Source organism: Podarcis liolepis (assembly GCF_965112155.1).
Source record: "Podarcis liolepis genome assembly, chromosome: 5".
NCBI classification, from domain to species: Eukaryota; Metazoa; Chordata; class Lepidosauria; order Squamata; family Lacertidae; genus Podarcis; species Podarcis liolepis.
In genome coordinates, this window is record NC_139556.1 from 61,993,063 (window position 1) to 62,008,064 (window position 15,002).

At 48.2% G+C, this 15,002-nt stretch overlaps 1 protein-coding gene across 2 annotated transcripts in view; it reads right to left on the reverse strand.

Moving 5' to 3' along the window:
* Positions 1 to 15,002, reverse strand: part of DNMBP (dynamin binding protein) — a 48,834-nt gene that overhangs the window by 18,106 nt on the left and 15,726 nt on the right. Inside the window, exons 3-4 of one of the 2 annotated variants that reach the window (XM_083505178.1) lie at positions 12,590 to 12,712; positions 10,328 to 12,196 (exon numbers count right to left, since the gene is read on the reverse strand). In XM_083505178.1, coding sequence (XP_083361304.1) covers positions 10,328 to 12,196; positions 12,590 to 12,712 — 1,992 coding nt within the window. Of the gene's footprint in view, positions 1 to 6,793; positions 7,915 to 10,327; positions 12,197 to 12,589; positions 12,713 to 15,002 lie in introns of those variants that run through there. The other variant, XM_083505179.1, reaches the window with a different exon arrangement.

The window sequence follows — 15,002 nt, forward strand, 5'->3', positions numbered from 1 at the left end:
ATTTCTAAGCCTAGAAGATCCACCAAAATGACCAAGGAGATTTCAGGACCAAACGTGGACTTAGTTATTTATTACATTTGTATCTTGCCCTTCCTCCCCAAGGAGCTCTGAGTGGCAAACATTAGTAACCTTGAAATCAGTAACTGCATTTTTTTGGTTTTAAATGTTTTCAGATATTCAAAATGTTTTGGGTGTTTTTAACTGTTTTGCAATGTTTGAAATGCATTAGGGAGGGGGGTTCCACAAAAGGGGAATGACCACCAAAAGGCCCTGCATGGGTCAACTGGACAGTATCTAGAAGCTGTCAGAGATGGGAAGCCTCTTCCCTGTCAATGGGCTGCATTCCCTCAGGTGACATCTGTCAGGGGCTTTAACTGGTAGTGTGTAGGGGCACAACCAAAGGTGGGTGGGGCACCTGTTCGTTCTCTCTCTCTGCCACTCCTTTTCCCCATTACCCACTCTTCTTGCCACTTACATGAAATTAAGCTGGGGGTCACAGGTTGCCCATGCTTGCTCTAGGTAACCAGTTTCATCCAAAAACTCATGGAGCTAAATGACACAACACAATCACCTTACGGCAACTCTGAAACTCACTGAGTTATTCATGTCATGGAGAGTTGAATCATTAAAAAAACAAGGAAAAAGTTCCAGGTGGCATAACTGGTAGATTGCTGATATGCTTCATGGTGTATCATGACAACAAGGTTTGATATTGTCCTCTATGTTTTTCAACATCTGGGTGAATCACCCCGACTTATTCATAGGCTATGTCCACATTCTCAGCTGGCTTCGACTGACATTAATCTAAACACTGAGCACTAACCAAAGCCCTGAGCACTTCCTGCACCATTCTGTTTATGAGTTTGGTTGCCTTGATTACTGTGAGCAGGTCTATCACCAGACAGCTAAAACAGGGCTAGGGAACACATGGACCTCCAGATGTTATTAGACTCTCATCAGACCCAATAGGTAAGAATAATAGTTGTTGTTGAACAACATTTGGAGGGTCACAGGTTCACTACCCCTCAGGGGCGCCGACTTATAAAAAATATTGGGGGAGCCCGTGAAAGCTCATGAATAATAAATAAGCTCATGAATATGCAGATAAAGTGGTGCCGCCTCCTCGTGAGCGAATAGGGGAGAGCGTGCTGCGCCTATTAATCAGCTCCGAAGGAAATTGGGTGGAGCTTTTGCTCGGGAGGGAGGGCAGGAGGCATGCAGCCCGACCCTGTGCATTTTGGGCTGGGGGAGGGGCGGTGGTGGCGCTCTGCTGGAGGGGTGCCCGAGATTATTGGGGGGGCAGAGCCCCCCCAAACGAATTTTTGAGGGGGCTCGGGCCCCCTCAGGCCCCATGGAGTCGGCGCCTATGCTACCCCTGAACCTAATGGATAGTCAGGGACTTTCAACAAAAGAATGTTCCTTGTCGACTGGAACGCTCTCTCCTCAGACTTTGGATGGGGAGACCCTTCTGAGAGTGGGAGAAGCAAAGTCTGAATATGGGAAAGACAAAGTCAGTTAAAGCTGGAGTTCAGCTGGATGGAAACTACTGTGAAAGCTGCAGGGGTCCACACATTTGTTCTTGGAGCCTGATGCGGGATTAGTAGTTGGGCAGCCTGTTTTGAGGAGCCTGCTTCTCTGTTTACAAAACCTGTGCTTGTATATTGGTATATAAAGAGATCACAGACAGCATAAGCCTCCAAAGAAAACTAAACCCTGTAACCTTGCCTCTGGATTTCTGATTTGTTTCAGGAAGTGAGAGAACTTAGCATTATACTTAAGCATTATATTCATTAACCTCTTTGGGCCTTTTGTAGCCAGGCTGGACTAGTGAAGTGTTACAGAAAAATATAAACAATGCGGAGCCAGATGGACAGACAGCTAAGGAAGGATTAAACTTTAGTTGAGAAAAGATTAAAACCGCCAACTTCCACTAGCTAGTCTAGCAAGGACCGATAAGGGCTGCACCCATTTGCTCACGGGGAGAACCAATCACCATTTCTGCATTTTTCCTCCAGCAATGGATGACTAAGAAGTGCCTAAACACTTTGCAAACATCGGAAGGGCGAGAACTGTACTTCAGGCTGCAGATACCAAGCTGCTTGCTTAAAGAAAATCGGTGGCATGGCAGGGAAAAGCCAAAGGGAAGGCTAGCTAGATATGCAGTGCTCCTCACAATGGGCTATGGCTAGCATGAAGCATAGAGGGCTGTATATAGAGCAGAGCCAGCACTGGTGCAGCAGCAGCAGCAGCTACATTTTCTCTCCCCCCCCATGTGCCCTCCAAATTTTCTCCAGTGCCCCTCAACCTTCCAGAGCTGAGTTGGGGGGGGGGTGCGCTGCAGGGGAGATGAGAGATGGGGAAAGTTCAGTTCCGCTAGTGCAGCCCTTGCACTCTGTGCATCCTACCATGGTTCTGATACCTCAAGCATGCAGCATATGTATGTGAGCCCCAGTGGCGTAGCGTGGGTTGTCAGCACCCGGGGCAAGGCAAGTAATTTGCGCCCCCTAACCCGTGGATTTGCGCCCCCTAACCCTAACCCCCAGATGTTGCGCCTGGTGCGGCCAGCCCCCCCTGCACCCCCCACGCTACGCCACTGGTGAGCCCTCAACAAAATGCATGACATGGCAAATCTTGGCAACGAGGCTGGCCTCTGCCTTTTTGTAGCCTGAAGCCAGGGCTGAGGTCATCATGCAGCCTGAAGCTAGTTTTCTGACTACTTTCTGAATATAACTGATCATCAAAGCAGAGACAGAGATGGAGAAGATGGGCTGCTGACAGGCAAGACCACCAATTCCCTTTTGAAGAATTTCTTTCTAAGCAAGACAGGACACAAGCCCTTTCCTCCTGGCTTTTTTAAAGGCATACACAAACTTTTAAGAAACAAACAAACAAAAAACAGACTTAGCATGGATTTTTCTCCCACTGAGCCAGGCTGGCGTCCCTCCTGCATTCATAAAGCAATTGATAGGCAGACATATCAGCAACTCGAACACTGATTCAGTCATTGGCATGGAACCAAATGAGGGATGCATCTATTTCTTGTCTGTGTCTGTAGCACATATTTTTTCACAAGTCTGTCTCATTTCCATGTCAATCTGTGATGATGGTGATTATTTTTACACACAAAAATGTGCATTATTTCTGAATGCATTCCCCTCACAAAATAGGTATTTTAGTACACATTCCACCTTAAAATGCATGCTTCACTATGTATTTTATCCAGAATCAGAGGACTGCATCATGGAATTTTGAGAAATGCAATAAAACAGAAGAATTGTATTATCTACCTATGGAAGTGCAAGTCAGAATTTGTTTGTTTCAAAATGCAGAAGAAATGACACCCTGAGACCTCCTTACTTGCATCTCTTCCTCCTGTGTTTCCAGTGAGGCTATTTGCCTTTATTTTTGCTAAAGCATCTTTTGTATATTTATGCAATTAAAACTACATTTCCCTCGTAACTCTCACCAGCCTCCCCATTTTTTAAAAGCTGAAAAGCTGCTCCAGGAAGGGAATTACGGGAAGGTGGGCTTGTGAGGTCATAAGTTCCAGCTAATTAGCAAAATGCCCACCCAGCTCTTGCAGCAACTGAGCTTAATCCTGGAGAGAAGATTGTACAAGATTGAACAAAATGTGTTGAGTAAGCTTCACACTGTCCAAATGATGTGCATTTGAGTGTACTCTTGGGGTTCTCACAACCAAGCACCATCATCTATGGCACCTAATCTATGATCCCTGCAGCCTGATTAGGTCTTTGTAACATGACCAGCTCTCCTCAATTGCTCAGATCAGCAGGGAAAGGTGCATTATACAAATGTAACTTAATCAGCAAGACAGACAGACTCGCCATGTAAATAGCCACTTATGTCACTTATCCACTGTGTTTCTCTCAGTGAGCACACATAACATTTGGAGGCTAAATACATACCAGGAAGCTGTAGTCAGCTATGACTCCCCAAAGTGTATCCAACTCACGTGTTTACATACAGCATTAATCAAGCCTGGACACCAGACATTCAGCAGTCTTGTTTTCTACATATTTGTTCAGTGGGAGGGTTGAATGGATGGGGGGAAAGAGATATTTGACAAGTGTGGGAGACCTTTGACCCTCCAGATGTCGCTGAACTGCAGTTCTCATCATCCCTGGTCATTGGCCATGCTAGTTGGACCTGATGGGAGTTGTAGTTCAGCAACATCTGGAGGGCCAAAAGTTCCTTAAGCTTGGCTTAGGGACTTAAGTTTTCCAGCATCCTTATTTGCACTGCTCTAATTAGTGTATTGCAGACTCTCTTGTAAGTGTGTCTGTTTTCTAAAGAATGTCAGGAGTCAAAGTTCATGTGGTTAAGTGGTACCCAGCCCTGCCCGGACCAAAGGTGCATATGACAGGTCTACTCTACAGCGTCTGCAGCATATCAAACAAATGCCACATATTATTGCATCCACCAACCATACACAGAACCTCCACGCTGTTTACTATGGGTTCCTTATCTGATGAGCTCAGCACCAGCCACCGGACTCCATCTGCAGCCCCCTCTTCCCTGCTACAGCCACCGGCTTTACTCCCTAGAGATTCTCCAGGATAGCAAGGTCTGTGCTTATTCTGCAAAGTACAGAATTTGGTTTGGCCACCAAATTTAACACCCTGATTACTTCCATCATCCTTTAAAGTTAGGTTTTTTTGGAAAGGCATTTTCTAGACATTAAGGCTGCTAAAAATAAATTTTCCTGTGCCTGAACAGAGGGAAGGAGCATCAAGTAAAACTTTAAGTAGTCAGTGACTGGGACTTCTATGTCCTTCATATTAAGAAGTTGTTGTTGTTGTTGTCTCAAAGCTTTCTGCAAAATAGTACTAACAAACACATCCCACCCACTGGAAGAGGCCACAGACATCTAAAGTCCTGCAAAGGCAAGGTTGAAGGTCCAGGTAAAAACAAACTTTTTATCTGTAGCTATTTAGCACTCCCCAGTGACTAGCAGAAGCATTATAAATGAGCCCCAATAAGTAAAGTTGCTTAATATGTATACAGTTGCATGCAAAATTCAGTTTTTTTAATCTGGGATTTCAGCTGAATTTGGGATATCTTTGCTCAGATTTCTTGTTTATTAGTACAGATTATCAATTGCCTGATGACAACTACCGGTAATTCTGCTTTCCCTTTTCTAGCCCAGGGTCCAGCTGATGACAATGCTGCAGGAACACTGGGCAGCAGAGGCTCCCACTAGCAGCAGCAGCAGCAGCAGCAGCAGCAGTCAACAATCCTGCCCCACCAGTTTTCCACTGTGCCAAGTTTTGTCTTGCTACTCTAAAGGCCAAAAGGAGTCTGCTGGGGAGGGCGACGGATGTGCAAACCCAGAGGGAAAGAGCCTCCCTTTTGCTAAAGTTAAGCACTATGCACACTGATGGTGCTATAATAGCAACAACATTCATTTGCAACACTCCACATACACCCCACATTTCAGCATAATTGCTGAAGAACACAACTGGGTGGTTCCTGCTGCTTCTGAACACAGGAAAAAACAATAACCTTGCTTGACCTGAGGCAACTTCCACAGAAGCTGTAAGATGCTGCTAGCTTGAGATGCAGAGTAGAACCCGACAGAAAATGTGCCCCACTGCAATTCAGTTACCTTTCATAAGGAACACAAACTAACCACACCAAAATGAGGAAGGGCTGTAGTTCAGGGGTAGAGTATCTCTTGTGCATGGAGGAAGTCCCAGGCTCAATCCACAACATCTCCAGCTAAGGCTGGGAGAGACCCATGCCTGAAATCTTACAGAGCTGCAGCTGGTCAGTAGAGAATACTGAGCTGGATGGACCCAATGGTCTGATTCAGCAGAAGGCAGCTTTCCATGTTCCAGAAATGGCTAGCCCAAATATGCAAGAGTTACTGCAAAGCCTGTAAGCCACTCCTACTAGGGCAAGTGCAAACATGGCCTCCACAGCACTGAGAAACCAAGGAACACTAAAGCAAGACCTCTTGCAGCAAGTGTCCCACTCAGACATATTCTGCACTTTCCTGGAATTGCACACAAGTGTCACTCCACAAAATTCAAGGAAAGTGCACAACCCGTCCCTTGGTTTCTCAGTGCTGTACGGCCGTGTTTGCACTTGCCCTAGTAGGAGCAGCTTACAAGCTTTGCAGTAACTCTTGCACCACATAACAGCATAACAGAGATGCAAAGGCTGGTATCAAAGAGCTGCCTAGGATCAAACCCTGTGCTTGAAACCTGAGCATCTAGGAAGCCAGGCTCACACCTGGGCAGAGAGCATGGCAGGGAGCCCCTGGCAGGGCAACAGCGCATTGCAAACCTAACAAAACGGCACAAACATTCCTAAGGGACTTGACTGGCAAATGCCCAGCCCAAGAGGGGAAAAACAAGGCACAGCCACAAAGGAGAGCCTAAGGAGAAGGCTGTCAATTAGCACACACTGAGAAAACAACAATTAACCTTCATAATATCCCAGATGATTGACATAACAGGTGTTTTCTTTGCAAGTGCTGCTGTAGGGAAGGGCTGTAGCTCAATGGCAGGACACCTGCAGAAGATCTCAGGTTCAATCCTCGACATCTCCAGGTAGGGATGGGCAAGATCCCTCCCTGCAATCCTGGAGAGCCACTGCTGGTCAGTGTGGACAATACTGCACTAGATGGACCAATGGCCTAATACCATACAAGGCAGCTGGCTGTGATCCAAAGCCCTGCTGTTCACATGGGGCTGGCTGGCCGGAAAAGGTGTGGAAAGCCAAGCACAGGTAGCCTTATCACCACCACACCTTTCCCTGTCCAACCTACCTTGCTTTTCTTTGACATGGTGCCTCAAGGCGCTGGGAGCCGTGCGCCGGTACAAGCTGTTCCGCTGCCAGGCTTCACCCTCCCAGTCCAGGCTCCAGTCTGACCGCCCTGTGCGTGTCCTTGGACATCCACCTCTCCACACCTGCAGTCCCGGTGCTCCAGACTGGCCAGTCACAGTTTCCGCTGCGCCAGAGTCCTCGTCCACCACATTACGTGGCTTGGCCATTTCACAGGCAGGTGCCAACCCCACACTGCTGCGCTCGCATCCTAACAGCCAGGACATTTGGTCTTTTGGACCGGCAGAGATGTTTCTACAATCCACAGTGCTGTTCTCAAATGTCCTCCCATAATTCTGGGCATCGTGAAGGAGGTCTCCATGCAGCACATACCACCTCTCCTCCTCCTCTTGACATTTCCGATGTGTTCTGCTGTGCTCCACGTACCTGTCACCTGCCTTCTTAAAGTCCGCATCCAAGCGTTGGTCAGCTGTGCACCAACCATCTCCCTTCCCATAGTCATCGTTGCTGCCACTTTGTCTCCTGTTGTTTGCACCCCAAGCATCCACGTTCCTCAAGGCTTTGATGCCAGCATCCACGTAAAAGCCATCTTGATACCAGCTATAGGGCTTCCTGCAGGCTGCTCGGGTGGCTTTCTCACTGTCTGTGTAGTAGCCAGCTTCTTCTAGGTGACCATTGCCTACTGCCTTGTGCTCCTTGTACAGCTTGTTCCTGGTTCTCCTCCTCCGGTCGGTATATTGTCCACCTTCCTCCCCACAGTCCCTGCAGACTCTAGCCATTTCGTGGTCTCTGTACCAGATCTCCCCCTTCCTGAAGTGACCACAGGCTCTGCCCACTGGCCTGGTGGTGCCATACAGTTCTCCGCTCCTGCGCTTGTTGTCCCAGTCACAATCACCGTTCTGGCCAGTTCCTCTAGCACCATCTCCTTTCCTGGCGGTGGAATTGTAGTCCTCATACTCCCAGCTGGGGAACCAGAGGCTCCTTGCCTCAGGGTAGGTGCACATGTTCCTCTTGGCGTGCCCCCACCCCCTTCCCCAGGGTTCAGCTTCTTGGCGACATCTACCCCCCCCCACCTCTCCTCACACCTCACCCTGGGACTCTGCTGACTAAACACCAGCGACAGAGAAGCAGCATAACCTTCGTACCCAATAGGCAGCAAGTCCAGACAGCCTCACCCACCTGCTGGCAAGTAATGAATAACCAGAGTCCCACAGATGAGAGCTGTGGATTGGACAAGTTCCCTGCCCAAACCGGCTTCTCTGCTTTCCAACGCTGAAGGCAGCAGCCAGTGACCTCTCTCCCCCTCCCTCCCTCTCAGGGCTCCTTAACACAGGGAAACAGAAAGCCTGTGGCTTAAGTGGCCACACCCCAGGAGTGCTTCCCTGGGGCAAAGGAAAAGGGGGATATGCAAGGCACTGGGGAACTATAGGCTGGACCCACCTGGGCGACCTCTGATCTGCTTGTGGGAGAAACAAAGCCATCCTTGGTTTTTAAAGGTAGTGCTCTGTGTTTTACTGCTTTATTTTCTGTATGGTTTATTTTTATGGACACCACTTAGAAATGCTAAGGATTAAATGGTGCATGAATACCTTAAATAAATAAAATCAATAAATATGCAGCCAACTTGTATATAAATAAGATCAATATATATATATACAGCCATCCTGGGTCGCTCAAGAATGCACAAAGACGCACACAATTTAAAGCTGTTCTGATTTCACACATACATCACAAGACTGTATTGTTTGATCCGTGAGAGCCTGGAGAAACCAATGATTTTAGAGCCCCAGGCTCTAATAGGGTTCACATTTCAGGTCAAAAGTATTTGCCCCTAGTCAAGAAACTATTTCACAGATTCAGTCCCGGTAACTTGAGAAATATACTGCAAGCATCTAGGAATTTGCATGAGAAATATTAAGCTCAAGGGGCAAAAAAGCTAGTCCAGCAGACTTCAAGAGCTTCTGCAGGAACCTGGTAGCCTCAGCAACCAATAGTTTTCATTCCAAAAGAATGCAGAGAAAAACCTGAAACCATGTTGGCAGTTTTTGCTAATTAGAGAAAAGGAGGGAGGGAGAAATCTGGGGAGGGATTTCAAGGGTCACGAAACACAATTACCAGCCACTCCCCTTGGATCCCTGCCCATATTTTACCAAGACTACTATGATATCCTCAGCACATTTTTTCACATATAACTCAATCCTGTTTTTCCAGTTCTCTCTGACCCCTCCCCACAAAAAGAGAATAAAAGCAATGCCGTCAGCAGGACAAGAGTGAGGACAAGAAAATGCACAGGACTCCACTTCAGCATCCTGCTTCTTCCTAGAGAAGCATCCTTGAGACAAACTTTTTGATTCTGGTGGCCCTGTTCTGTAAACCGCCTATGGTGCTGGCATGTTTTGCCTTTCACCTCAGAACAGCTGACACCGGCTGTGTCTGTCAGCGAGGCTGTTTACTCATTCAAGTGGAGTAACACCTGTGGAAAGGAGATACCTGCAGGACTACAGGTCATGAGAAAAGGTGGCAGAGGTGCCCTGAGGTGGGTGGTAATGGAGGGAAGCAAAAGACAAAACTGGTATTTTGGAGAATGAGTGTGGTTAGAGTGTCAGACTAGGAACTGGGAGACCAGGGTTCTAGTCCCTACTTGACCATGAAGCTTACTGGGTGACACTGGGCCAGTCACAATCTCTCAGCCTAACCTACCTTATAGAATTGTTGCAAGGATAAAATGGAGGGGGAGGACTACGTATGCCACTTTGAGCTCCTTGGAGGAAAAGTGAGGTATAAATGTAATAATAAAATAAAAACAGTCAAGAAATATATATATATGTATATAAAGTTTGTGTGTGTGTATATATATATATATATATATATATATATATATATATATATATAGTGTATGTATGTATATATATGTGTGTGTGTGTATTTTTGTCTAGCTCAAGCAAGGAGAAAGACCATTCTTACTATGCTGCCTCTGCAGGAACTGTGTGAGAAGAGGGAAGCTACACATCCTTGGGCATATGCACTGAGTTTAGGAGCAAACTGCGTGTCAAAATGCTAGTCCAGTGGCAGAAAGTTCCAAAATGACGTCTGTGCAGGTGCAGAACCCAAGTACAGGACTGCCCAGAGAACACGAGGAACAAGGGGGGGGGGGACCTGGGGGACAATAATCATGCAATTGTGGGAGGCTTAGAGGAAACATCAGCCAGGAAGCTGGGCAAGAAATCTATCCTCTCTCTCCAACAAGAGAAAAACAGCAAAATGAAAGCTCCTGACTCCACCCAGGTACCAGTAAGTCCAGTGCCACCTAGCGGCTAAACTATATGATGACACTATCCACACGCAAGCAAATTTGCCCAATCCTTTATTCACTCAAAGAATTTGAGAAAGGGTTTCTTTTAAGTGCATCTTCCCCAAAGCCCAAGCGGTAATGTCCTCACACACTGGATTACTGGTAGCGAATTACATAGCATTCTACACGTCAGAACTGATAAATGCAGAACTGATCTGTACTTACCTTTCAGCTCTTGCAGTTCCAAGTGCAGGCTGGACATTTTGCAGTCGCAAAACTCCAGGTTTTCCAAAGTCTCCGCTCGCCCAAGCCCACCCTGTGGCTGCTCCAGCATTGTGCTGAGCTCCGCACGGGTCTTGCTGTAAACATCCAGTTCTCGCTCCAGTTCCTGGATACGATTCAGCAGGAAGAGGCAAGGAGATGCACCTCTAGGCTCGTCGCTGCTGCCTTGTCTCTCTTTGCTCCCTGGCTGCAGCTTGGCAGGAGCTGGGCTCCTCCTCTGGCTGCTGGGAGGTGGAAGCGGTGCTGGCCTGGACGGCCTTACAGAGGTTGGCAGAGTCTGAGAGGGAGGTGTAGTTTTGGGGCTGTGGCCTGCAGGCGAATGAAGTGAGGCAGAGACTGGGGTGCTAGGCCGGGGAGGCGGTGACCGCAGCACCTTCCTCCTCGGTGGAGTGTGTTGCACTGAACCGCGTACGATGTCCTTCTCAGAGCTGAAATCCAGGATGGAAAAGTGTCGGGAGGTGCTATCGTGCTGGGGGGTGCCACAGCTGCCATGGCTAATGGGGCCTGCCAGGCTCTGCTCAAACTGAGCCAGCTGCTCTGTCAGTTTGGAATCGAGGTCTCCACAGCTCTCCCCATGGAGCACCCCTTGGGGGCGCTCGGCCCGAGCACCACGACAGACAGGCCAAGTGTCCAGGCCCTCGTGTGTCCCACTGAAGCTGGAAGAGCGGGATTTGGGCTTCCGCCGCTGGATGTCCACGTAAGCAGCCAAGTCCTCACAGCGCATGTTCTTGTGGGAAGGACTGTGAGCCTCTCTGTCCCACTCCAAGGACTTACAGGCCTCTGAGTGGCTCCATGAGGTCCTTGAGCTCTGGTTGGACTCTGCGTTAGTCACCTGACCACAGAGTTGGCCCTTTGGCTGGAGAGCAGGCTGAGGTATGAAGGAAACTCCATTTACGGCTTGGATAGGGTCCACCGAGGGAGAGCTTGACCTATCTGAGGGAAAAGATTCCAGGCAGCCTTCATTTGGGCGGCTGAGCATTTCATTCTCTTTGAGCTCAGAGTCCAAATGGTCTTCATGACGTACAGCAAGGTGGCCAGGCTTCTCCTCAGTGCAGGCCGAGCTCTGTCCAGACTCCTCCCATATGGCAGGAGGACCTGCTTTGGGGCTGCTGACCACCTCAGAGTTCATGTCCTTTGGCAGACACCCGGATTCCCATTTCTCCCTAGCTGGAGGACTGCTCTCCTCCAACCTCACAAACCTGTGAGGGAAGATCCCACGTCTCCCTCGAAGCTCCCCCTCCAGCCAACCATCTTCCAGGACTTCCAGAATCCGAATCCTGTCTCCCACCTCAAAGTCCAGCTCTGCTGACTCCAGGGCTTGGAACTGATAGAGAGCAATCCCATAAGGCCCCAGAAACTCCTCACCGTCACTCCATGCCTTCTCCTCAGGCTGAGGATATGTTCCTTTCACCCCATTAACGCTGTGGATTTCTGAGGTCCTGGGCTCCTCAGGACCAACCTTGGCTTTTAGCGGACCCAAAAGCTCTACGAACCCCTCAGGGAAGATACCTTGGCGACCCCCAAGCTCTCCTTCAAACCATCCAGGCTCGGGGATCCCCACAATGGTAATCATATCCCCTTCCCGGAAGTCTAGCTCCTCCTCCAGCTGGGCTGAGAGGCTCATCAGTGCCCGGGCCTGGCCCAGGGCATAGGGTGGCATCTCCAGGGTGGTGCCATAAGGCGACCGAGGGCCGAAGGCTGAGAGGCAGAGTTCTCGCACGCATGATGAGGGGAAGAAGCCTCTGGCTCCCAAACAGCTTCGGCCTTGGGGCCAAGGAGAAGACGCAGAACCATCCAGAATCACTAGGTCTCCTGCAGGGATAAAGGATATGAAGTCAGGGGATTTCTAAGGTGCCACCTACAGCACTCCCTTGCTTAGAACCCGTCTAACACTAGGCGATATAAGTAACCCCAAAGCCACAAGGGCTCACAGCAATCTAGATGGCACTTGCCAACAAGGGGCATCGCAGGGATAGGAAAGGTGGGCCATGGCCACTATTCTGGGCACTTTCTTGCTGTTCTAGGTGCTCAGAGCGCAACCCCAGGCATGGCAAGTCCAGCAGAGCATGAAGTTGCCAGCAGTAAAAGCCCTTGGAACGTTGTAGCCGGAGTTCTGGGGAGGAAGACACTAGGAAGGGGGCTCTTGGAGAGAAGGACCAGGCTGAACAGGCCCCTCTTTGACTACCCAATGGATTCCACCAGTACCTCTCTGCAAGCTGAGGCTGCCAGGCTCCTGGGAAGTAAAATTGCTGGTGCAAACAAACAGCTTTTCTCCTTGTTTCAAAGCAGGAACTTCCATGGGTTCCACAAAGCTGCTGGGAAACTGTCCTAGAATGAGAGCGAGAGAGAGCACACACTGTCAATAGCAGGAAAATGTTCCTGTGGACACAGATTACACAAGTGCCTCCCACTGTTCTCTAGGACATGCAAGCATCTCTTTCCAGGGACTTAGCAAGATTGGTAAAGAAAAAGTTTTATATGCATTGTATATGCAATATAACACCGTGGTACCAGATGGCACTGTGGAGTCTAGTCTTTCCCAATTGGATTTCCAGTATGAGTTTACAATGCGTTTAACTGAATCGCTTCTTTGACATGTCTATATCCAGCCCAGGGTTCTGTAATTCTCAATGAACCACCCTTTGTTAGGCCAACCAAAACGTCACAAAATAGCACGTAAGCTTTCAAGTTCTACAGGAATCCTCAAAAGGGGTGAAGAACTTTTCCCCTTTCCATCTAGCCAAATGAAGATTTCTGAAGAAAACTGTAAGATTTAATTTGAACTAACCTTTCTGAATGGCCTTGTTTAATGTTTTGTTCTTTCTTGGAAAATGTATCTTTTATAATAGACCCATCCATCATGATGTGTGTTCTTTCAATGAATCCACCCTATTCCTGTGACTGTAATTTGTTTTAACTGCTTTTAATACTGAATTTTAAGCTGTAACCCACTCTGGGACTTCTTGATGGTGATGGACTGGTATTATTATTATTATTAGTAGTAGTAGTAGTAGTATTAGTTGGGAGCCTGTCTTGGTAAGCCAGGAGGCCGATCCAGATGTCAGAATCCATTCAATACAAAGGCCACATCCTAGCACCTAGACAGCTGTAGGATCCCAGACCTGCAGGATCCTCTTCTCTCCAATGAATAAGCTTTATTTTACTCCAGTTTAAACTTCAGCATTGAGAACAAAGTTGAAATGATCCATTTTATTTTAATGCATTGAACAGATTACTCCACAGCATGTACCTGGAACTTGAAAGGATTTTGAATTGAGGTGATGAAAATCCCTCTATTCTGACATGTTACCTCCAGCTAAGAAGGCCTTGCAAAACCTCCATGTTTTGCAATGGAAGGAGGCAAGACAGGACTACTACTACAGATCCGGCTTTAAGCTTTGCCCTGTGGTGCATGCAGGACGAAAGTCCTGAGGGAGAAGGAAAGGAAAGCTTGAGAATGGCACCCTCTCCTGGCCATAAAGCATTCTCTCTCTCTGGTACATCTCATTTACACTGGCAGTTGCTGGACGGCTATACAGCTTGCTTCAGGCTCAGTCTAAGTATTTACAAAAGGAGAAGTGAGATTCTCAAGCTCTGGTGACCTGCATCCTGCCACCTTGACAAGACAGCAGCCACTTTGATCATGCCACAGAAATGTGGACAAGCTTAAAAGTAAAGGGACCCCTGACCATTAGGTCCAGTTGTGGCCGACTCTGGGGTTGTGGTGCTCATCTCGCTTTATTGGCCAAGGGAGCCAGCGTACAGCTTCCGGGTCATGTGGCCAGCATAACTAAGCCGTTTCTGGCAAACCAGAGCAGTGCACGGAAATGCCGTTTACTTCCCGCCAGAGTGGTACCTATTTATCTACTTGCACTTTGACGTGCTTTCGAACCGTCGTGGGGATTCGAACCACGACCTTCTGATCAGCAAGTCCTAGGCTCTGTGGTTTAACCCACAGCGCCACCCGTGTCCCACAGTGGACAAGCTTAGAGCAGTGGAAATGATGAGGGAGAGAGAGCAGGGACTGGCGCTGCATCTTCTTCTTTCCCCAGGGCTGAGGGCAAGAGACTTCTCCCCAAGTGGCCAATTGCTAATGACAAAAACTGGCACAGCCAGGGGAGATGTGCACTTCCACTGGCAGAGACACCAAATGAGCCTTTTCAAGGCACAGATCAAAAGGTGGCTCTCAAGGGAAGACCCAGCACTGCAACCAGGACACCAACTGGCTTCCTGGTTTCAGTGCTTTGCCATCTGCTATACTGGTCAGGGCCCTGTTGTCATGCTAATCCCACAATAGGAGAACCCTGAGTATGTTGAGACGCGCATCTTTTATTAGACTGGCTGGCTTGTTGAAGGAAACAGAAAAGGGAGTAAAGCAAGCTTTTGGACATAGATGATAGGTTCCAGCTGAAGGTTTTGAAGACCTTATGACTGCATACAGAGGCCACATCAGACCACTTCATGTGGCGGCTGCTCGTATAGTATCTACATTCGTGTGTAGTTTGTGTGTAGTTCACCAAGTTCAAAATCGAGCCTATTTCCTTCATGGCACTATAAATGCATATCACACAGGGAGCTCTTATTCTAGTGCATTAGTAAATGCAAAATTGACCCTCAA